This window comes from Canis lupus, chromosome 15, assembly GCF_011100685.1.
Source record: "Canis lupus familiaris isolate Mischka breed German Shepherd chromosome 15, alternate assembly UU_Cfam_GSD_1.0, whole genome shotgun sequence".
Taxonomy (NCBI): domain Eukaryota; kingdom Metazoa; phylum Chordata; class Mammalia; order Carnivora; family Canidae; genus Canis; species Canis lupus.
In genome coordinates this window covers 16,386,577-16,409,806 of record NC_049236.1, presented here as the reverse complement: position 1 = coordinate 16,409,806, position 23,230 = coordinate 16,386,577, and the positions used below count along the sequence as shown (strand labels likewise).

At 52.8% G+C, this 23,230-nt stretch overlaps 1 protein-coding gene and 1 long non-coding RNA gene across 3 annotated transcripts in view; one reads left to right on the top strand and one right to left on the bottom strand.

Annotated features, from left to right (window-relative positions):
* The window catches only part of LOC119868047, a 34,081-nt gene extending 33,632 nt beyond the window's left edge, over positions 1-449 (bottom strand). The window contains exon 1 of the long non-coding RNA XR_005370316.1: positions 309-449. This is a non-coding gene — a long non-coding RNA (uncharacterized LOC119868047). The remainder of the gene's footprint in view (positions 1-308) is intronic.
* A 378-nt stretch (positions 450-827) lies between these two features.
* On the top strand, positions 828-21,379 carry IPO13 (importin 13). Of its 2 annotated transcripts, XM_038558334.1 has the most exons (20): positions 828-1,540; positions 3,263-3,999; positions 9,718-9,858; positions 9,965-10,106; positions 10,215-10,381; positions 10,590-10,710; positions 10,796-10,943; positions 11,371-11,552; positions 11,659-11,685; positions 11,866-12,000; positions 12,179-12,322; positions 13,648-13,728; positions 14,531-14,668; positions 14,861-14,957; positions 17,918-17,970; positions 20,164-20,230; positions 20,319-20,377; positions 20,531-20,620; positions 20,928-21,109; positions 21,201-21,379. In XM_038558334.1, the coding sequence occupies exons 1-20, from the start codon at positions 1,457-1,459 to the stop codon at positions 21,295-21,297; spliced, it is 2,892 nt and encodes a 963-aa protein (XP_038414262.1). In that variant the 5' UTR covers positions 828-1,456; the 3' UTR covers positions 21,298-21,379. The 2 variants fall into 2 exon arrangements, with proteins under 2 accessions (XP_038414262.1, XP_038414263.1); XM_038558335.1 differs by lacking the exon at positions 12,179-12,322.
* Positions 21,380-23,230: the final 1,851 nt, after the last annotated feature.

Genomic DNA, 23,230 nt, shown 5'->3' with positions numbered 1-23,230 from the left:
AAGGTGTGCAAAGCACTGTTCCTAGCACTTAAATGTGAGCTCTTCTTACTCTGATCACTCATAAAAGACAAGTTGCTTCCCAGCGCCTCCCCAAGTCTCCGAGTACTGTCCATGGTAAGGGGTTTGCCGGTGGCTCCCCGGGCAGTCCCGAGAGCCGTCCCTTCCCGTTCCAGCGGCGCGCCGAGCCCCCCCGCTTCTCTGGGCGGGGCGCTGCCTCCTCCCCAGAACCCTCCTTCCTGCGCCCCAGGTGGCGGCGGCCGCGCGGCACCGCAGTGACCTGTTTCTCTCCGCCAGCCCCCAACACGCACCTTCATCCACTGGCCCGGCTTCGCAGCTCCGTCCACCAGCCCCTCCGGTCACGCCCTCCTCGGGAGCTGCTCAGCGGCGCCGCCCGCGGGTCCGACCCCGCGGCCGGCAGCAGGTCCGCGCAGGCGGGGCTCCCCGCGGGTCCCCAGCCCACGTGCTCCCGACCTCTGCCGCAAGGCGCCGCCCTCCCGCTGGGCGCAGCGCGGACTACATTTCCCAGAGCACTCAGCGGCGGGGCCTTGGCCCAGCGGGGGCCTCGAGCGGCGCGCCGGTCCGCCGCCTGCGCGGGGGCGCGCGGGCTGGCGCGGGGACGGGACCAGGGACCCGGAATGAGTTTCCGCGCAGTTCCGCTGTGCCGGGCCGGGCTGGGCTGTGCCGGGCCGGGCCGGGCCAGGGCAGGCGCGGGGGGAGGGCGGCGCCTGAGGCGGCGGTGCGGGGGACAGGCGCCGGGGGCAGCCCGCGCCTCGCTGAGGTCCCCGCCCCGTCCCGGCCGGGCCGGCTCGCCTGTCAGTCACTGGGGCGGCGGCGGCGGCGGCGGCGGTAGCGGGGCCGGAGCCGGGCGGAGGGGAGAGCGCGGGCCGGGCCGGGCGGAGGGGACCTGCCACCGCCCCTCAACTCTACGGACTCTTCGCCGCAGACTCGCGGGGCTGCAGCCCTGCGCCCCGTCGGACGCCTCCGTAACCCGCGGAGGGCTCGCTCCGCCGTCACCCCCGCCCCGTGACCTCCTCGCAGGACCCGGCAGCGCGCTCACACGAGGGTGTTGTGGGTACAGGCCGTCGACCCTGTGACCGGCCCGGGGCCCGGGGCTCGCCCCCCACCCCGGCCTGCCTTCCCAGGGACTCCTGCCTCGTAGATTGTGGGCACAGACCCGTGACCTGCCGCCGACACCCCGCCTGCGGACTCTTCACTGCCGGCCCCTCCCCCAGGCCCCCTCGGTTGGCCTCCCCCTGCGAACACCCCTTTGGGCGTCTGGCAAGCCCCCCATCCCCGCCCGAGGTGGGGCGGCCTCGGCAGCCATGCCCGCCCTGGGCCCCCTGGCACCCCGCCGCTTCCTGGGCACCCAAGCCGGGGTCTAGCAGGGGGCCAGCAGCCAAGGGGCTGGGGCCGGAGGCAGGTCGGGATCCAGCTCCCTGCCGGGGAGGGAGCAAAGATGGAGCGGCGGGAGGAGCAGCCGGGGGCTGCAGGGGCTGGAGCAGCACCAGCCTTGGACTTCACTGTGGAGAACGTGGAGAAGGTACGAGGGCCCGGGGGTGGGCCGTCTGGTGACAGAGCAGAAGTCCTGGGGCCCGGCTCGGATGCCAGAGCCAGGCTTGGGCCGGCTGCCTGCTGGGCTGGTGCCCCAGGGCACCTGGCACTTGCTGCCTCTCTGGGCAGGGCGGACAGCAGTGTGGTGGCCTCCGAATGGGCTATTTTTGGCTTTCCTTAGATATGGGTTCCCTGTGGCTACTCTAGGGTCTTGGGATGGTCCCTCCAGGGTGCGGGTAGCCCAGACCTACAGCCAGCCTGGCTGTCCTCCAGCTCCATGGGAACTGCATGAGCAGCGCAGTAGGAACCCGGGAGACCTACAGCTCAGTCCCCGGGAACCATACAGATGCTGAGCCATCCTGGACCTGTGTTGTGACCCAGCGGCTCAGGAGATAACCCGAGACTGAAACAGCCTGGGCTGTTTTCCCTTTTTCTTGGGGAAGGGTCCTTCTTGTGTTGGATGGAGGCCAGACCAGTCCTGGGCAGGCAGGAAGGGCTGGCCCCCTTTGTTTTGTGCTGGGTCCAGGGGGTTCAGTCCTGCTGGCAGCTTCAGGGTCCCTTCCCTGCTCTCCTGCCCACACAGCCTCCTGTCATGGCCTCCCCAGGCTCTCCCACTGCCCAGGCCGTCTTCTTTGAACTGTTTCTCTGGCTCTTTACTGTGTTCTGCCCCAGGGGGGCCTGGGATGCAGAAATGCCTCCCTGCTGGGATGAATGGGAAGATTGGGGTACCACGCAGGAAAGCAAGGAATGGTTGCAGATACTCATTTGTTATTCTTGAGCCCTTTTTGCCATACCACATGATGGGAATGCATCCCTTCTGCCTTGCTCTGCCTGCCTCAGCATCCCCGAGGGGCCAGACAAGGGACAGTAGCTGTAACTTGCCATCAGAGGTATGGATATGGCTAAGCCTACATAGATGGATCCTGCTTAGGGAGTCAGAGTCCTGACCTGGCTGTTCCACCCCCTGGGACTGGGCGGTGTTGGCATGGTGGCGCTCTCTTCCGTGTGCTACCAGGGAGACAAACCACTGTGTTCTTGCTGTGTGAAGTCCCTGTGGAATTGGGACCCTGGAGATTTGGCTAGTTGAGAGCTCCAGACAAGACATTTGCCAGGGCTCTCGGCCAAGACTTCTTCACTAGCTTTTCGGACCCTCACGTGTGCTCTCTGAGGGGTGTCCTCACCCTCCCTTCCAGTACGTCTCTGGCCTACGGCCGCCTGGCAAAGTCTTAGTCCTGCTCAGATTTCACACTGGCTTTGGTGCCAGCATCTGGAGTGACCTAGAGATGATGGGAAGCTGAATAGGACTCTTGGAGTTGATGGGAGCAGCTGTGCCTGGGAGGGTCACAGCCCCTCAGGCTGTTCCATGCTCTTTTCAGGCTTAGCTTCATCCCTTTGGAGCCATTCCTTCAACCTGGGCCTTATCCTTTACCTCAGGTGCCTCCCCTTTGGAGAGCTCAGCCTCCGCTTTTTCTGCTTTTTTATGGAGGTTCACTCTCTGGCCCATAGTGTTTTGCTATAAGAAGAAGAGAATATGGCAGAGCGTGGGCAGAGTTCAGGCTCTCAAGATGTCAGTAGGACCCTGGGCCCTTCCTGCTGAGCCCCTCGGTCAGAAACAAAGAGCAGACTTGCAGGACCAAGTCATGCCCTCTGTTCTGGGCTCTGGCAGGACCCAGAGTGGTCAGCACTTGCTCAGTCCTGTGCTGTCCTGCAGGCGCTGCACCAGCTCTACTATGATCCCAACATTGAGAACAAGAACCTGGCTCAGAAGTGGCTGATGCAGGCCCAGGTCTCCCCACAGGCCTGGCACTTCAGCTGGCAGCTACTGCAGCCCGACAAGGTGCCTGAGATCCAGTACTTTGGGGCCAGTGCCCTACACATCAAGATCTCTCGCTACTGGAGTGACATTCCCACTGACCAGTATGAAAGTCTAAAGGCACAGCTCTTCACCCAGATCACCCACTTTGCTAGTGGCTCCAAGATTGTGCTGACTCGGCTGTGTGTGGCGCTGGCCTCCCTGGCTCTCAGTATGATGCCTGACGCTTGGCCATGTGCTGTCGCAGATATGGTACGGCTCTTCCAGGCTGAGGACTCACCGGTGGATGGCCAGGGCCGCTGCCTGGCCCTACTGGAGCTGCTGACAGTGCTGCCAGAGGAGTTCCAGACAAGCCGTCTGCCCCAGTACCGCAAAGGCCTGGTGCGGGCCAGCCTGGCAGTGGAGTGTGGGGCTGTCTTCCCATTGCTAGAGCAGTTGCTACAGCAGCCCAGCTCACCCAGCTGTGTGCGTCAGAAGGTGCTCAAGTGCTTTTCCAGCTGGGTGCAGCTGGAGGTACCACTGCAGGACTGTGAGGCGCTCATTCAGGCTGCCTTTGCTGCTCTGCAGGACTCGGAGCTCTTCGACAGCAGTGTGGAGGCCATTGTCAATGCCATCTCGCAACCTGATGCCCAGAGGTGAGCTGGTCCCCATCTTCCCAGAGAAGGACAGCTTGTTTGGCCATCCATCCATCCATCCATCCATTCAATAAACACTAATTGAGTGCCTACTGCATATGCGGTCCTATGCTGGAGATACACAAGGAGGCAAACAAGACACGGTCCTTATGGTTCAAATAGGGAGACAGACAACTAACCATCCAACGAATTATTCATTACAGTATTTGACTCTTTCTTCTTTTTCTCTCAACCAATCAGTCGCCAAGTCCTGGCTGTTCTGCTCTTGACCATATTGCAAATCTATTTTTTCCATCTCCACTGCCACCACCCTAGTCCAAGCTGTCATCATCTCTCTCCCCAAATTACTGCAGAGCTTTTTCACTAGTCCCCTGGTTTTTACTCTTGTACCCTTTATTGTACACCCAGCAGCTGGAGTGATCTTTTGGAAATGAGCGAGTTTGTCCTTTCTGTTCAGAACTCTTCAGTGGCTTTTCACAGTTCTTAGGATGAAGTTCAGAATCCTTAATGTGATTCACAAAGCAGCTGCACAGTATGGCTAACCTCTAGCCTCTTCTCATGCTATGCTCCTTTCTTCACTCTCAACAATCTTTTCAGTTCCTCGAATGTCCCATGTTCCTCCTAGCCATCACATGTACTTGACATATCATCTCTACCTCAGCTGAAACTTCTCTTTCTTGGGAAAGCCATCAATGATTTTTAAGACCAACTTTGGTCTTTTTTATTATTTTATCTCAGAGCTCTTAGTGTTTTTTCTTCTTAGCCTATAACACAGTTTCATTGTAAATTAGTGTATGTCTCTCCATTGGTTTCTCAGCTCTGTGAGGACAGGCACTGTGTCATTTTATTTTGTCACATTATGCCTGGCAGCATTTGGTAGCATTCAGTATTTTTCAAACAGATGAAAAGTAGGAGTTGCCTGAGTGGCGAGAGGTGGGAGTGGGGTGGGAGAGACCAGGGGAGGAGTGAGTGTTCCAGGCTTCAGGAACTAAAGCAGGGGCATGGCCTTGGTGGGCAGCACCATAGTTACCTACAAGGACCTGAAAGAAGGTGAATACGGTGAGGTGTTTGTGCAGCAAACGCTTGTTGAGCATCTGTGTTGAGTGCCAGGTGCACAAAGTTGAATTGGTTGACTTCAGCAGGCCAGAAGGTCACAGTCTAATAGACACATAAAGGGCAAGTATGGTCAATGAGATGAGTGCTATAATGGAGAAAGTGGGGAGATGTAAGAGCCCAGAGGAGGCATTTAACCCCGTCTTAGGGTCGTGAAAGGCTTCCCAGAGGAGCCTGAGCAAGGAAAGGGCATTGAGAGAGCCTGGTGAGTGGTGATGCTTAAACAGCATGGTTTAAGGGCCAGTTGTGGGAGGTTTGGGTCCAGATCATGCAAGACCTTGTCAACCAGGCTTAAGATTTTGGTCTTCATCCTGAGGAGGATGTAAAGATATTAAAGAATTTCAAGTAGAGAAAATGGCATAATGAGATTTTTAGTATAAGTCGGATTGGCCAGGGCAGGACTGGAGACAGCAACACTTCAGAAATAGGGTGCCTGAGTGGCTCAGTCATTTGAGTGCCCAACTTTTGATCTCAGCTCAGGTCTTGATCTCAGGGTCATGAGTTCAAGCTCTGAGTTAGGTTCCACACTGGGCAAGGAGCCTACTTAAAAAAAATAAAAAATAAAAAAGGAATGAGAGATGGGGCTTCAGAAACCCTTAATAGAGTTGGAGGGGAAAACTCTGAAAGAGATAGCTTCAAAGAGTGGTCAATGGCTCCAGCCTTGGCATTAGTCACCTCTGACTTTTGAATCCCAGATGGTCCACTCACTAGATCTGAGACCTTGGATAAGTTACTTTTAAACCTCAGTTTCGGGACACCTGGGTGGCTCAGTGGTTAAGCGTCTGCCTTTGGTTCAGGGCATGATCCTGGGGTCCCTGGATCGAGTCCCGCATCGGGCTCCCTGCATGGAGCCTGCTTCTCTCTCTGCCTGTGTCTCTACCTCTCTCTGTGTGTGTCTCTCATGAATAAATAAATAAAATCTTTAAAAAATAAATAAATAAACCTCAGTTTCCTCATCAGTAAAATGTGTGTGATCATATTGACCTCACAGAGCTGTAAAGGCTTAAATAGGATAGTGTGCACAGGGCCCCTGGTACTCTATAAAGAATATTTTGGTATGAGGATCAAAGAAGAGAAGGTCTGTGAAAGGTTTCGTGTGGTTCCTGTACCCCCCATAAACAGCACTTGCTAGTATTTGGTATTGTTACTGCATTGGCAGTTAGTGTATCTTTCCCGTGGTTTCCCAGATTTTCCAACTCAAGGTGGGTACCAAGTCTGAGGTCTAGCCTTCCTTGGCAGCCTGAAGCTCAAGTGCCAGCTGGGCTCAGACAGTTGGTGGCCAAGGGGGATTGCCCAGGGCCACTGCATGGGTGATATGGGGTGTCCTTGGATACACCCAGGTTTACCCGCCCAGCCAGTCTCGAGGGCTCTGGCAGGTAATTGATGCCTCTTTTCCACTGAACGAATGAGCGAACAAGGAGCCAGTGAGGGAACCCACAGCCTCCTGAGCGCCCATTGGCTGCAGCCCCCATGGTTGCTTAGCAACTCTCCCCATTTTCTCAGCTCTCCTCGCGGAGCTCTAATTGCAGGTCTGGGCTGAGCTCAGTGTGAGTGGCAGCCAGCAAGTCCCAGCAGCCCTGCCCCGGCAGCTTGAGCTGACCAATGGAACTAGGCCTCTTGAACCCAGTCTCAGCTACGGCCTTAAAAGACATCCTTGCTATCTCCCTCCCCCAAACCTAGAAACCTCTGGAAGCCTCAGACTTGCCCTCTGTCTACTCACAGTTCTTAGGAGCAGGTGCCCAGCTGGTAGGAAATCTAAACAAGGGCTTCTCCTATTGGTGGGCTGCACCCAGCCTGGTGTCAGAGTTTGGGCCTTGCTCTGTTGAGTCAAGTTTCCTAGACTTTGGCTTGAGAAAGTCACCTGTGGTTTTGAGTCTTGGGTCATCCAGCCACTCTCTTCCCCAGGTGTCCTGACATTGGCTCTCCCCTTGGCTAAGCTTGCACTCAGGGCCCCTCATTCCCGCTCTTCCACAGCTGCTGCTGCTTGCGCAGCTCCCTCTCCGTTGGCTTTCTTTTTCTTGAAACGTGTTTTTAATCTTGGAAAAGCTTTTCACTGGGGGCTGGGAGAAAAAAGAAGGTGAATTAAACAGGCTCTTGGGGGGCTCCCATCAGTTAGAATTTGAGATACGGACTGAGATTTGCATAGATCCTTTGGGGAAATTCAGGTTGGGCCCTGAAAGAGCAGTCCTGCAGCAGAAGCAGCTACCTCAGCCTGGAATTTGTCTCTAAGTTGCTATATCACCTTGAGTAATACTCTGAGCCCTTCTGGACCATATTGTCTGTAATTTAGCCTATTATGCAACTCAAACATGACAAATCAAGAACCCAGTGAAGATTGGGTACCTGCTGTGTACATCAACTTTGGGAGGTGTGAAGGAGCCATGGTAGGGATGCGTTGGGGATAGAGCACTACTTCCTGCCCCCATCTCAGCTGCTGGGGAGCTCGCAGGCCATGGCTTTGGCCCTGCCCCTGCTCTTTGTGCTGGAGTCTGGCCTGAAGGTGCCCATTGTCTGGTGGTGCGGCCTGTGTCAGGGTCATGAGACTGAAGCTATCCCAGCTGTCTCCAGGCAGCACCCTCTAGGGCTGTCTCTGGGTTGAGGGTATCCTGGTGTGGACACCTTGTCCCACCAGAATAGAGATTTGAAGAAAGCCATTATCCCTGGCTGGTTGCCTCTTGTTTTCATCCTACCCTTGAGGTTATGAGGCTATCTGCCTAGCACTCTGCTTAGGGCAAATGCAGATAGAACTCCTCTGGCCCATCAGTCCCCCTGCCTCTCCATAGATTGCTCTGGTGACATTGTGATTGGTAGCGGAGGGGTCTCAAGCATCTGATTCCGCCACCCTCTAAGGGCATCACTTCCTCTGACTAGTCTGATCTCCACAGAGCTGGCCGCTGGGGAGGGGTACAGAGAGATGGAGGTAGTATTCTCTCCGTCTCCTTTGTATACTGCACTTCCCCTGCTCCCCCTTTAAGATCATTATGCTTCAGGACTCTGACTTGGACCCTCTTTTTTTCTCATTCAGTGCTTGCTTCCTGGGCAATGCTCATCTACTCCCATAGCTTCAATTACCAGCTGTTTGCCCATGACTGTGTCTCTTGCTCTGACTTCTCCCTTGGGCTTCAGGTTTTCATATCCAACTCTCTGGACACTTCTATTTGCAGATCTCACCAGGTACCTCTGATTCAACATGCCTGACACTGAACTTAGCACCTTCTGGGCTCCCATTACATTTATTACTCTCACCTTCCACCCATTCCTCTTGACCTCAGTAAATAGCTCCATCATCTACTTAGTTGTTCAGCCAGTAACCTGAGAGGTGTCCTTAATTCTTTCCCATTGTTATATCCAGTTAGTCAGCAAGTCCTGTCCATTTTGCCCCTTAGCTGTCTCCAGGTTCATCATCTATTGCTCTCCCTTCGTACTGCCACCAGAGTATATAGGAATTAGGATTTGGTGGTAGGGAATGGAGTGGACTGTGGGGATTGCTGTCAGTGCCTCCTGATGTCTTTATTAGGGCTCCTAAGTCTGTATTAACTTCTCTGTCTCCCATCCTTGTGCAATCTCCCTTAACAGCATCTATGTTAGTCTCCTAGAGGAGCTATAATAAAGTACTGCACACTGGGTAGCTTTAAACAACAGAAATTTATTGTCTCACGGTTGCAAAGGCTAGAAGTCCAAAGTCAAGGTGTTGGCTTCCTCTAAAAACCTGTAGGAGAACCAAACCTTCCTCATTCCCTTCTAACTTCTGCTGTTTGCTGGCAGTCTTGTTCCTTGGCTTGCAGTTGTATGACTCCAATCTTTGCCTTTGTGATCACGTGTCATTCTCCCTGTAAGAGTCTGTGTTCATGGTTGTTTTCATACAAGAATACCTGTTATAGGGGGATCCCTGGGTGGCTGAGTGGTTTAGCGCCGCCTTCAGCCCAAAGCATGATCCTGATCCTGGAGTCCCAGGATCGAGTCCCACATCAGGCTCCCTGCATGGAGCCTGCTTCTCCCTCTGCCTGTGTCTCTGCCTCTCTCTCTCTCTGTCTCTCATGAATAAATAAATAAAATCTTTAAAAAAGATAAAAAGAATACCTGTTATATTGTATTAGAGTCCCCCCCCCCCGCCCCGCACCCCACCATGACCTCATCTGCAATGACCCTGTTTCCAAATAAGATTGCATTCTGAGGTATTGGAGGTTAGGACTTCAACATATCTTTTTGGGGGATACAGTTCAGCCCATAACCGTCTGCCCTCTGCCCCCCCCACCGCCAAATTTATGTTCCTCCCACATGTAAGATATGTATATCTCATTCCAACTTCCCCAGAAATCTTAAGCCATGCTAACATCAACTATAAGTCTAATTAGAGGACATAATTCAACCCATTCAACACTCACCTTCTCATACTTCCTTCCTGGAGTTCTCCTGGAGGTCCCTGACTTAAGGGTTTTCCTGATATGGGCAGCATCAAAGCTGCCCTATAGGCCCTGACCTCTTTTTTGCTTTGGGTTTAATGTGGGGTGAGTGCTTTGCTGGCAGACAGAGAACGTGCCTCTCTCTCAAAGCTGGTGGGGGATAGGCAGAGGGCTCTGATGAGTCCTTACCTCATGCCTCCAGGTATGTGAATACACTCCTGAAACTCATCCCGCTGGTGCTGGGACTGCAAGATCAACTGCGACAGGCAGTGCAGAATGGGGACATGGAGACCTCCCATGGCATCTGTCGCATTGCTGTGGCCCTGGGCGAGAACCACTCCCGGTAAGGAGTGGGGCAGCTGAGGGTGGGATAGTGCCCTCTAAGAGGTAGAGTTATGGAGTCCTACTGGGGGAGGTGGAATGACCTTACTATACCTCCTCCTTCCAAGGGCCTTGCTGGACCAAGTGGAGCACTGGCAGAGCTTCCTAGCCCTTGTCAACATGATTATGTTCTGTACTGGCATCCCTGGCCACTATCCTGTCAACGAGACCACCAGTTCCCTGACCCTCACCTTCTGGTACACGCTGCAGGTGTGTCTGTGTGAGCTCTAGTAGGACTAAGCTGTAATGATAGGAGGTGGGTCATAGGCTTCTGGGCCTAGTGCCTCGGTGGCTAACTTCCTTCCCTGGCTCTCTCAGGATGACATTCTGTCTTTCGAGGCAGAGAAGCAGGCTGTGTACCAGCAGGTGTACCGGCCAGTCTACTTCCAGCTGGTGGATGTACTTCTGCACAAGGCTCAGTTCCCTTCTGATGAGGAATACGGATTCTGGTCCTCAGACGAGAAGGAGCAGTTCCGAATTTACAGGTGATGGTAGCAGGCCAGCCCTACCTCTAAATAGAATCCTGAAATAATGAAGTCAATAAGAGGAGGAGCCCAAGGCCAGGCTTCCTGAATCCTGGGGCTCCTTTCCCTACTCTCTAGGCACTTTTACAGGGTTGTGAGGGAACTGGGTGGGCTCCTGGGCTTGGGGGCAGGATCCGGGCATTATATAAGGTCTTCATCTACTTCTTAGGGTGGACATCTCAGATACGCTCATGTATGTGTATGAGATGCTGGGGGCCGAGCTGCTCAGCAACCTCTATGAAAAGCTAGGCCGTTTGCTCACCAGCTCAGAGGAGCCCTACTCCTGGCAGGTATTTCCCAAGCCTGATTCCCTTAGCCCTCCCCCAAACTGTCATGCCCTTCCTCAGCCAAGCCAGTGGCACCCTCTTTCCTCAGCACACAGAGGCCCTGCTCTATGGCTTCCAATCCATCGCAGAGACCATCGATGTCAATTATTCTGATGTGGTGCCTGGGCTCATTGGCCTCATTCCACGGATCAGTATCAGCAACGTGCAGCTGGCGGATACTGTCATGTTCACCATTGGTGAGACCTGGCACATACCCATGAGCACATTTCCAGAGCCACATGCACCCATCCCCAGCCGTAGTCAGCCTGCTGGTTCCTGTCCAAAATGGGAGAGACACACATGCCCACACACACACACACACAATCAGCATGGCAGCCAACTGACTGTCCTGGCACATCTAGGGGTCCTTCCCACAGTGTTCTGAGCTGCAATTCAGTGAGGCTGGTTTGCTGTCAATGGAACAGCAGCACTAGGTCTCTTCTGAGTAACTCCTTCCTGCTTCTCAGCTATAAGGCTCCTATTTAAGCATGTGCATGCATATCTCCCTATTCAGTATGAGGGCTATAACTTGATCCTGCCAGAAGCTCTGCCTACCTCACAGGGACATAGTACAAAGCCAGCCTGGCCTGCCTCAAATATCTCCCATCTTCCTTCTTCCTCCAGGAGCTTTGTCTGAATGGCTGGCTGACCACCCTGTCATGATCAACAGTGTTCTGCCCCTCGTACTGCATGCCCTAGGCAATCCTGAGCTCTCTGTCTCTTCTGTATCCACCCTCAAGAAGATCTGCCGAGAATGCAAGTATGACCTGCCACCCTATGCTGCTAACATCGTGGCTGTCTCCCAGGTATGCAGGGGCTGGGGTGAGGCTGGGTCTCAGGGCACATTATCATGTGGAGTTAGGGCTCCTCTCCTGACTCCACTGGTACCATATTCCTTTTGTTTACCTCCAGGATGTGCTGATGAAACAGATCCACAAGGTGAGCCCAAAAGTTTCTAGAGGATCCTTGGGGATATTATGGAAATCTGCGGAAATCCTTTTCTGCCTTTTTCTACCCCTTGTCTTTTATTCTGTTCTTGGAACCTTCCCTCAAGAGGTTCATTCTTCCTACCCATGATGAGATGTGTCCAGGATTGACTCTCCATGTTCTGCTCCACAGACAAGCCAGTGCATGTGGCTGATGCAGGCACTGGGCTTCCTGCTGTCAGCCCTGCAGGTGGAGGAGATCCTTAAGAATCTGCACTCACTTATCTCGCCCTATATCCAGCAGCTGGAGAAGCTGGCAGAGGAGATAGTGAGTGAGCTTGGGTGTGTGTGTGTGTGTGTGTGTGTGTGGCCAGAAGGCAGGGGTGGGCTCCCCTTTGTGTGGGCTGTGGCTGTCAGGGCATAGGGTTGGAGTTGGCAGTCAGGGCTGGGGTCAGGGGCCAAGCTGGGGCTGGGAGATCCAGAGCTTGGTTTGATTTTCCCCATAGCCTAATCCTTCCAACAAGCTGGCCATTGTCCACATCTTGGGGCTTCTCTCCAACCTCTTCACCACACTGGATGTCAGTCATCATGAAGATGATCATGAAGGCTCTGAGCTCCGGAAGCTGCCAGTGCCGCAGGGACCCAATCCCGTGGGTGATGTTGCCATTGTCCCACCCCCACCACACACCCTGTGGGAATGTCATTGTTTCTCCCCAATGTTATGGGTAATATTTGCCATTGTTCCCTTGGCCCCATGGGGCATGATACATTTAGTCCTCTGACCCTGTGAATGACCTTATCATTGCCACTTACTTTATAGGGAGTGATGTCATTGTCTCATCCAACCCTGTGTATGATATGGTCTTTGTCCCCAGTCCAACCAGGGTGATGTCATTGTGGTTTCTCCACCCCATGGGGGACACTGGCATTATCCTTCAGCCTCCTAAGTGATGTAATTATGGGCCCCTGTTTAACCCCCTACTTCTACTTCACTATTCACTGTCCCCAGCAGGCACAGGGAAAGCTTACTTGCTCTACATGTAATAGTTCTTGCCTTTGAGTTGCTCCCTGTCTAGAGGAAATACATATAAACAGATTGTCACAAAGCGATGTGATAAGTACTGTGGTAAGCTCAGGCACAGGGGTGTTGGGGTGGCCACTTACAAGCTGTTTGATCCGGGGCAAGCCTCAGCTTCCCTTTCAAAACTATGAATGTCAGACTGGCTGGCTTGTTCATCTCGTAGAACTACGCTAGATGGCATATGTGGTCTTGAGTGAAAGTACTTGGCATACTGTAAAGTTCTGTGGAAAAGTGAGAGACTGTTTGGATCATTGTTCCCACAGTTTCTCCCAGAGAAAAGGAAGCTACAGCATCCTGGCTCCTCTCCTCGACTCCTCACCTTAGTTTCAGGTGCCCTTTTGGCTCTAGACCAAACTTGGGCCAGCGTCCTCCAACAGAGCCCCTTCTCCTTCCATGGTAGTCATTGTCCTGCCTTCCCTCACCTCCTAGGACCTCAGTCTGCTCTCTGCTCCCTCTACCATATATATGCTACCATATATGTGCATCCCTTGGGACTCTCCACCGGTGGCCTAGGGTCTCTAGATGACACAGCATCTCTACTTCTTCAGGGGCTAACCCAAAGGCTTTTGGCACTAAAAGGATTTTTCTGAGCAGAAATGGATAGGGAGTGATTTTTTTTAAAGGTTACAGTTTTGGTAATTTTCTGAAGCCCTCATAGTATCCCTGCTTTGCACTTTGACGCTTCCTATAAAATGATCCCTAGAATTCAGAATATCCTCTTTCATTCATGAGGATTTCAACAAACCACTCCTTCCCCCAAGGTCCCATCCATTGAGTCCCCAATGTCCAGTCTAGGGTAATAGGTTTGAACTTCTGGCCTGCTTCGTATTATCAGGTCCATCATGGGTAGGTGAGAGTGATGGCGGGGGCACCTCACTTCTTCTGTGTCTTCAGGTGGTTGTGGTGTTGCAGCAGGTCTTCCAGCTTATCCAGAAGGTGCTGAGCAAATGGCTGAATGATGCCCAGGTGGTGGAGGTAAGCCTCAGTCCTTGCTCTCTGTCCTCATGGTGACTGCTTAGATATGGAGCAGGAGGAAGGTGTTGCTGCCCCAGCTTGGCTTGCAATGGCTCTGGAGAAAATAAAGGAAGTGAATCCTGCCCTACAGGTACAAGGAATCTTTTGGGAAGACATTCAGAACTTCCCAATATCACAAGAAATGCTTCACTGAAGAACTGTGATGTTGGGTCTGTGACAGTCAGGGGTCCGCTTTGTAATCAGAGACCTGCCTTTGGTCCCTTTTCAATTCAGGATTTTCTTGCTATTCCCGCTTTCTGAGAGGAAATGGTGGAGATGTAAGTAGCAAGACTTGAGTTGCAAAGTTCTATCCTGTGCCCCTGTGAGAAGGGCATTTTTGCCTCCTGCCTTTCACGGTGAGGGTCAGACTTGTTTACCTTTCTTGATTTGCAGGGTCAGGCCAGGGTTATAGGTAAGAGTTCCTCCTTAGGCCTTCTCTGTGCAGGGCCTCAGTTCTATTCCAGCTGATTATGACCTGCTAACCAAGGTCCCTTTGCTTTCTTCCTTTTCTCTTTATTTTTTTTTTTCAATTGAAATGTATCTGATGTTTAACATTGTTTAAATTCAAGGTGTACAGTATGTGGATTTGATGCAATTCTACATTATAATATGATTACTGCTGTATGATAATTAACACCCCTATCAAGTCACACAATTATAATTTCTTTTTAGTGGTTGGAATAATTAAGATCTAGTCTCTTGGCAAGTTTGATGATCGTAATAGTGTTGTTTATCTCATTCGTCCCGTTGCTTCCTTCCCAAGGCGGTGTGCGCTATCTTTGAGAAGTCTGTTAAGACGCTGCTGGATGACTTTGCCCCCATGGTGCCACAGCTGTGTGAGATGCTGGGCCGGATGTACAGCACCATCCCCCAGGCCTCTGCTCTTGACCTCACTCGACAGGTAGGCCTTCTGACTGAGGCAGCAGTGTTCTAGATTTCATCCTAGTTAGAGATCTGACTCGGGGATGGGGTGGGTGGGTAGAGTGGGGTGAAGGGCTGCCCTGGCAGGGATCCTGACCTGCATTCCAGGGATGCTGGCCAGTTCTTGATGAGACAGGGCCTCAGCTGACCAGCATTCCCTGCTTTGTTGTAGCTGGTCCACATCTTTGCTCATGAACCTGCCCACTTTCCCCCAATCGAGGCCCTCTTCCTGCTCGTCACCTCCGTCACACTCACTCTCTTCCAGCAAGGTAGGTCCTGACCAGGGTCTCTGCTGCTGCCGCCACTGCCACTGCCTCTGCTTCCCTGACTGGGGAGCCAAAGCTGCCCACTCTGTTCTCCTCTGTCCCCTGAGTTGCACATGGGACTTGGTGGGAAACTTATGGGATCAAGCACAGCACAACTGTCACCCTACAAATAGCTGACACCTTAGGTTGAAGTGGATAAGAGAGTGAATGATGTCTTCTACTGGCCTCCTGGGCTCAGGGCCAGTCTTGATGTGGGGGAAGGTGGGGCCAGAGCTCTGAGGGACTTGGGGAACTAGGCTGGCTCCTTTTCTTTGGGATATAATGAAAAGTGGAAAGAGCATGGGCTTTGGAGTCAGATAGACCTAGATTTTAAGCTCATCACCACCAACTAGTTGTGTGACCTTGGGCAAGTCACTTACCTTTGCAGAGCCTTCGTTTCCATGTCTGTGAAATGGAGATTTCATGTACTTGATAGAATTGTGATAGGTATAAAAGTAGCGTTTTTTGGTCCCCTGGCTTGGGGTTTTTGCACATGAAGTGTTCAGGGAGTGCTGGTTCCTTTCCCTACATTCTAGGCTAACACTCTATGGCTAAGGCCCCAGCACTCTATTCTCTGTGGCCCTCTGCCTAAGAGAGCTGGGAGCAGGGGGCTCCAGGCTTCCCCTGCTGTCTAACCCAGGCTTCTAACTTGGAAAAGAAATGGCGCTACTTCACCAGCCTCATGAGTCTTGCCTGGATTTGTAGTCACGGGTTGGGAGCTTACCAGGGATTTCAGCTGGAGCCAGAGTGCTCTCTGCTTCTGTCCTCAAGTGTGTGGTCCCATGATGCTGGCCTCTGCTCCAGTGGGCCATGGGTAGGTGCAAAGTGGGCAGAAACTTGAGCCAGAAACCGGATGTGGCCATCCTTAACTCCACCCCTCCCACTCCTCTTACTCAGTCAGGAGCAAGTCTGGGTGGTTCTGGCTCCTGATTATCCCTCCATCTGCCTACCTCTCCCCTCCCTCCATGACCACACCTCCGTGTAGGGTGTCTGGATCACCTCAACCGTCCTCTAACTGCTTTCTCTGGCATCTGCCCTTCTCCCCAGGCCATTCTGCACCCTGCAGGTGTAATGATCTTTAGACTACACACATCTGAGTATTTTCCCTCCCTGGCTGGAAACCCTTTCATTGTTCTCCATTACCTCAGGTTCTCATCCCACTCCCACCCACATGATGCAGCTCCTGCATACTCGTCAGTGTCTTCTGCCAGCGTCCCCAAGATACCAGCAGTCCAGCCACACTGACTTCTCCTTTCCTGTGTCCCATTTGATCCTCTGACTGGAATGCCCTGTGCCCTTTAATGGGTGAGCTCTCACTCTTCCATGCCTTACCCATGCATCAGCCCTCAGAAGCTTCTCTGGGGCCAAATTGGGTGCTACCGACTTCGTGCTGAAACTGCATCACATACGCCCTGCTGATACAGCACCAGTCATACTCAGTGATTAGCTTTCATGTGTTTGTCTCTCTCCCTAGACTAAGCCCCTCAAGGGCAGGGTTGAGTCTCTTCTTTCTGCATCCTCGGTACCCAGAACAGGGGCAGCATAGAGCAGATATCAGGCGCTGTTGAAGAGAGGAGAGTGAGGCCTCTCTGCCCTCAGAACCTTTCTTCCTCACTGTCTGGGGCCCACTGCGAGCAGGGTGGCTGCTGGACATCAAACATGCTGTCCACAGGGGGACCCCAGGCATGGGGTACATTGGGCCTCACTCTCCAGGACTTGAGTAACTCAGGGCTCAGATGTGAAGGAGATGGGCTTTATCAGTGGCTCCTCATAGCCTGGAGAAGGAAGCAGGAAAGAGATCATTATCTACAGTTGGGGAAACTGGGCATTTGTGGCTTGCACAAGATCACACAGCTCCTTAGTGGTGTTTCAGACAGATATTTGTGCAGCGCCTCCTCCTGAAAGTGGAACAGCCCAAGCAGGAGCTCCAGACACATACCTTGTCCTTGCTGCAAGTGTCAACAGCACTGGAGGCAGAGTAGTGTCCAACAGTAGTCATATTTGTTGGGCTTGTTGGTTGTCTTGCAGGACAGGATGGCCCCCTTACCTGTTATGCTGTCCCAGTCTTCCCATTCCTTTCTCAGCCTCTGCCCTCCCCACTACACCATGGGGTGATATGTTGACTGGTTTCCCTCTTTCTTTGTGTGTCCAGATGGGGGGAGCTGGTCTTCAACCCTGAGCCTGGCTCTCTGCTGAGTCGGTGTTCATGTGGAGGGACTTTGCTGGGTGGGGCTCTCATTTTTGGCCTCATGATACGGTTTCTTCCCCTAGGCCCTGCCGGTAGCTTGCCCAACCATCCCCACCGCATATTGGGCTCTGCCCTAGCCAGAGAGGAGTCCTCTGGTTTAAGTGGACCCAAGTGACTCCTTTCCCTGGCCAGACCAAGAGCCCTAAGGCCATCGAAGCGAGAGGGCATGTGCTCAGGCCCTAATGACCTCACCTTTTCACCTCACCCCGAAGCGAGCGGGGCGTCCGAGGGAGTTACCAAGGACTGCCTCCCACCAGCCTGCCCTCCTCTTTGATGGCTAGTGTTGGGGAGATAAGTGCCAGGAGGCAGTATAGGGGCACCCCAGCCAGCCAGAGGCCTCAGCAAGAGTGTAGGGGTTGTCTCTTCAGCTCTGTGGAGTCCAACATTGCTCCAGCACCAAAGGATCACTTGGGGGACTGGCCTGAGGAGGAGTGGGGAGTAGGTGGAAGGCCCCTTGGGAGGGAGCTGGGGCAGGCCCGTCCTTCACTTTGCCGTCTCTTTCTGTTGGGCTTCTCCCAGTTCATGGTTTTTGTATGTTTTGTTTCTTTATCTTGCTTCCTGCTGCTCATGTGCCCCCACGCTGTCTCCCTGCAGGCTCTCAGTCCCACATAACTATATGAGGTTGAGTTGCTGTTTGTATAATTTTTTCTTAAGTTCCATCTTTATTATATTTTAGGGCCCAGGGATCATCCTGATATTGTTGATTCATTTATGCAACTCCTGGCACAGGTGTGTTTTAGTTTTATTCATTCACGTTCTGTTCTCTCTCTTTCTCTTTCTCTTATGTTGAAATTCAATTTAAGCCTATTTTTAGCTTTCTGTTGACAAATTTTTTTTCTGTTCAGTTGAATAGAGTTTCTTCATCTGTTTCCGTGGAAGTTGACAACCCAACATCCTCCTTTAGTGCCCCTTTGCCTCAACTAGCTCATTCTTCCACCAAGACCAGGGAGAGGCCATCCCGAAGGGAGGGAGCTGGGCTGGCCTGGGCGGGGGAGGGGGAGTAACTGTGCCCAGCAGCTCCTGTGCAGCTGGGGTGCCCGAGAAGTTCAGGGGTAAGATTGGAGTTGAAGGGCCTGGGGTTCATTGTCCCCGTGCTCCTGCCGGGAACTGCCTGCCTCAGTGCCCCCAGCCTGCTCTGAAGAGGTGGCCAGGAGGAGCTCTGAAGGGAGGGGCTGAAGATGAATGTGCTGGGGTGGAGCCCTGAGTCGGGCTGTCAGATGGGTTTGCTGCTGCTGGGGAACGGGGTGCTGGCTCCATTGTGAGACTGCGTTGGGATGTGTTTGTGTTTGGTGTGTGTTTAAGTGTGTTGGACCTTATTTGTGTTTTGAGTTTAGTTTGGTCTGGAAACAAATCATGTAGCTGCTCTAAGTGGTATGTGTGTTGTGTTGGGATAAATGTGTTAAGTGTGGGCACGTGCATTGATGAATGTTGTATGTTGATGTGCATTAGGCATTAATGGGGTTTGAACAGTGATATGTGTTGGAGGTGTGTGTATTGGACTGGGAGTGTGTATTTTGGTGGAGGAGTATATATTATGGTATTACTATGTCTGTATTAGAGGTTGTATGTTGTGGAAGATACATGTGTTGAGCTGTGGGGACATGGGGTTAGTGTGGGGACAATGGGGGGTTCCTGTGGGTTGGGGTAAATGATGTGTTTCTTTGCTTAATCATTCCACAAATATTTACTGGGTGTGTAATACATGTTTGGTACTCTGCTAGATGCTGAGGATATAATGGTAAGCAAAGGCAGGCACAGTTCTTACTCTCTTAGAACTTATAGTCTAGTGGGGGGATGGGGTGCAGGAGGAGGGGAGAATAGGGAGTATGTTCTGGGCCTGGATGGACACGTGTGTGGGTATCTGTGAGGGTGCATCTTTAGGGGTGAGGGCGTTGACGTGTGTGTTTGTGGATGGGTGTGTCGGGAGAGTACATGTGCTGGAGAACTGGGTAGTCTGAAGGTGTCGGCATGTGGATGTGGCTGGGGGATTGGGGAGGTTTGGGAACCTGAATATGTAGCAGAGTGTGTTGCGAATGTGGGAAAGTATGTATAAAGGATGTGATAGAGGTGTGTTAGAGGGTAAGTAGGGTGTTTCCAGAGAGGGTGTGTGTGGCAGTGTTTGCACATGAGTGAACATGGGGGAGTGGAAGGTATGTAAGGGGCTGGACGGTTAGGGGTCTACATGCTATGGCATTGGGGGGCTGCTGGGAAGCAGCAGTGTTTGATGACTGCTGGAGCTGTGCAGAGCATCTCCTGTGACCTGAGGATGTGCCATTCGTGTCCCGGTACCACTTGGGGTGGGCTCTCTGCCCCCTGTACTCCTTCCATTCCCCCCACATGGCAGCACTGACTCCTGGGCTGGATGTGGCTGAGAAGGGCCTGGACACAGGGTATCCTGGTTGAATGGTGGGGCCGTGGCTCCAAGGCTCCTACCCTACTTTTCCTCTTCCTAAGCTGGAGGGTGTCTGAGGAATGCAGGCGGGATGTGGGAGGGGGGCTTTTGGACTGGGCTCCGCATCCAGCTGCCATCTCTTCTTCCTGCTGTCCTGTTAACAAATCCAGAGGGCTGGCTACCTGGAGCCTGCAGGAGGTCTGGCCTTGATGGAGGGGAAAATAAAAGAGTTTTCTCAGGGAGTGACTTGGGACCCAAGCTTTCTGTATTGTGACACCCTCTCCAACCTCTCACACACACCTGTGCATTCATGTACACATACATGTACATAGCATCCCCTGGCTGCTCCCCTCCTGGCTGACTGAACTGTGGGGTGGTTTGGGTCTCCCAGAGATGGCTGGGTGGCTGATTTTGGCAGCCTGTACCTATGGTGCGTGAAGTTGGGGCCTGGGGTGGCAGGTGAGTGGGGGGTAGGGGGGATGGTCCTTGGAGCTGGTTGGGGCTGGGCTTACCAGCTCCACCTCCTGCAGGCTCTGAAGCGGAAGCCAGATTTGTTCCTGTGTGAACGATTGGATGTCAAAGCTGTGTTCCAGTGTGGTAAGTGGGGTCAGGTGGACAGGAGGGCCTGGGGCCCCCTCGGAAGGATCCTTAGGCCCCATCTGATCTGCCTCTGCCTCTCCCACAGCTGTGCTGGCCCTCAAGTTCCCCGAGGCACCTACTGTCAAGGCCTCCTGTGGCTTCTTTGTGAGTCCCATGCTGAGTCCTGAGCCCCCACCACCCCTATACCCAGCCCTGCCCTGCTCAGGACTCCAGAGGGTAGGGGTGTGGTGTGCAGGTCTTGTCTCCAGGGAGAATGGGGGAAGAGCTGAGGCTGACCGGCCTCTCCATCCTCTGTAGACAGAGCTGCTGCCTCGGTGTGGGGAAGTAGAACCTGTGGGGAAAGTGGTTCAGGAGGATGGCCGTATGCTGCTCGTAGCAGTGCTGGAGGTGAGATGGAGCCAGTGTTTGGTGGGGGCTTGAGGGGGGTGGGGTAGCCCTCACTGCTGAGGCAGCTGCCCTTCTGGGAAGCTTGAACCTTTGGTTCCCTAAACTCTCTCTGACTCTGTTTCTTCATCAGTTAAATGGCTGACAGTTGTTAGGGTTGCTGTGAGGAGCAGCTGGCTCTCAGAAAACAGCACTCACTTGCCATGTGCAGTTTGGCTGAGGAACTGTCCAGGAGTGGGTGGGGTGTGGCTAGGCACCTTTGATGCAAAAGGGGCAAGGCCCTGGTATGCTGAGAACCCATCTCCCTCAGGCCATTGGGGGCCAGGCCTCCCGCAGCCTCATGGACTGCTTTGCCGACATCCTATTTGCTCTGAACAAACACTGCTTCAGCCTCCTGAGCATGTGGATCAAGGAGGCACTGCAGCCACCTGGTTTTCCCTCTGCCCGCCTCAGTCCTGAACAGAAGGACACCTTCAGCCAGCAGATCCTTCGGTGAGCAGAGCTGGCGGGGCCTGGGCTTGGGTCCAGAGGAGGGGGTGGTGCTGGTGGATGGTACTAACCTGATCTCCCTTCCCTTCTTCAGTGAGCGAGTGAACAAGAGGCGGGTGAAGGAGATGGTGAAGGAATTCACACTGCTGTGCCGGGGGCTACATGGCACAGATTATACAGCTGACTACTGAGGGGCGCCCCACCCCCCGTCCCACCCACACCTCCTCCTCACCCCTCCCTATCCCCAAAGAGTAAACCTGGATCTTCACTGCATTGCTGTCTCTGCTTCCTTTCCTCTGCCACCATCACATAACTGGGGGAAGGTCTGGGGGAAGGATGGGAGGATTTTTAGATCCAGGCCTTAATAGGGAGTTACAGGTCCAACTTCTAGATCCTAGAGTGGAAGGGGTTCCCTGTAGCCAAGCCTACTAGGCTGGAGCCATTCATAATACTGCCATTGCCGTTGGGTTGGAGTGGGACTGCAGTAGTATCAGCCACCTCCTCCCCTACTGCCACCCATTAAATTAGTCCCAGCATCCATGCATGCATACATTGATTTATGTGACATTCAACAATGCTGAGTGTTAGCCCCCTAGTTTTGCCTTGCTTTGTTCTGTCTGAACAAAGGCTGATCTAGTCCATAGTCACCATGTTAAACTCGGAGGATGGGACCAGTAAGGGAAGGCTGCATGGAGGAACTTTCATTTCTGATGGAAATGGAAGGTTTCCTAGGTAGAGGACTTGGGACTTTTGGCCAGAAATGAGGTGGGGCAGGATCCAGCTAGGAGGGAAGAAATGACGAGTGGTTTTAAGTCCCAGGATGGGTTTCTTGTGTGAGGTTCTGGAGACCAAACTTGCACGTGGTTGAGGAAAGGTGTAGAAAGTGGTGCTGAACATGTGTGAGAGGAAGTGTGGCAGCCCCCAGAGGAAGAGGAACGCAGGACCTAGAACTGTCTTCATACCCAGGGCTGCCCACCTCTGTGGTACCTGACCCGCTCTTGGTTGGAGCTCAGTCAGGACCAGGGACAGCTCCTGGACGGCTGTTGCTCTCCCTCCCTGAGCAGGGTTCCCTCCTTTCTGTCTCCTTAGCCATAACTCCATCGCTGTTGCCTCTTATCCATCCCAGCTTTCTCCTCAGTAAGATCTGAAGAGCAGGACTCGGATCTCCCCATTTCCATTCCTGAACCTTGCATCTTCTTGGTGGGGACAGGAAAACTGGTTACTCCCACGTTTGTCTCCTTCCCTGTTCATTCCCCAATCTTTGCACAAAAATGGAGGAACATTCATTTTTTTCCCCATGTCAGCCAGCATCAGTCCCCCTTTTATATACCATATACCACCCTGAAGTCACTCTGTCCCTTTTCCCTGCCCCTCCTTGGTCCCATTCTCACCTTATCTTTGATTTATCACTTCTGGAGTACGTGGAAATGTTTCTTTTGAGTCCTTTACTCTTACTATATGGTATCCAAGCGTCTTCTTCCTCCCCCATTCCCTATGATCAAATGTGGCATATATAAGCTAGAAGAACGAGGGAGCTAAAGCCTAGTTTCTGAAGTCAGATCTGGGTTTGATATTGATTGTGCCACTGACTTGCTGTGTCTCACCAGGACTTCAGTGTCCTTATCGTAAAATAAGACAATTTTTTTTTTAGATTTTTTTAAAAGTAATTTCTACACCCACTGTGGGACGCAAACCCACAACCCTGAGATCAAGAGTCACACACCCTCTACCGACAGCCAGCCAGGTGTTTCTGGGACAATTCTTATTCCAAAGACTGTTAACTTTAAGAATGTAGTACCTGGTGAACAGTAAGTGCTCAATATCCGCCTGATTGACAGACTGCTGTGAGGATAACAGCAAATGCTTTCAGTATACATGATATGCGAAGACTTACTTTGTGAAGTTTTATATCTAGATTAACCCGATCCAGCAATCCTACAGCAATCCTAGGAATGTTATTGTTAACAACCCCCACCTTGCAGATGAGGAAAGAGCCACAGAGATGTTGAGTAAGTAGTAATGGCGGAGCACAATTTCCAAAGCCAGGCACTTCAGCACCTGAGTTGAAAATTATGCAGTGCACATGAAGCGCTTAACAGTGTACGGCAGATGGGAGCTCAAACG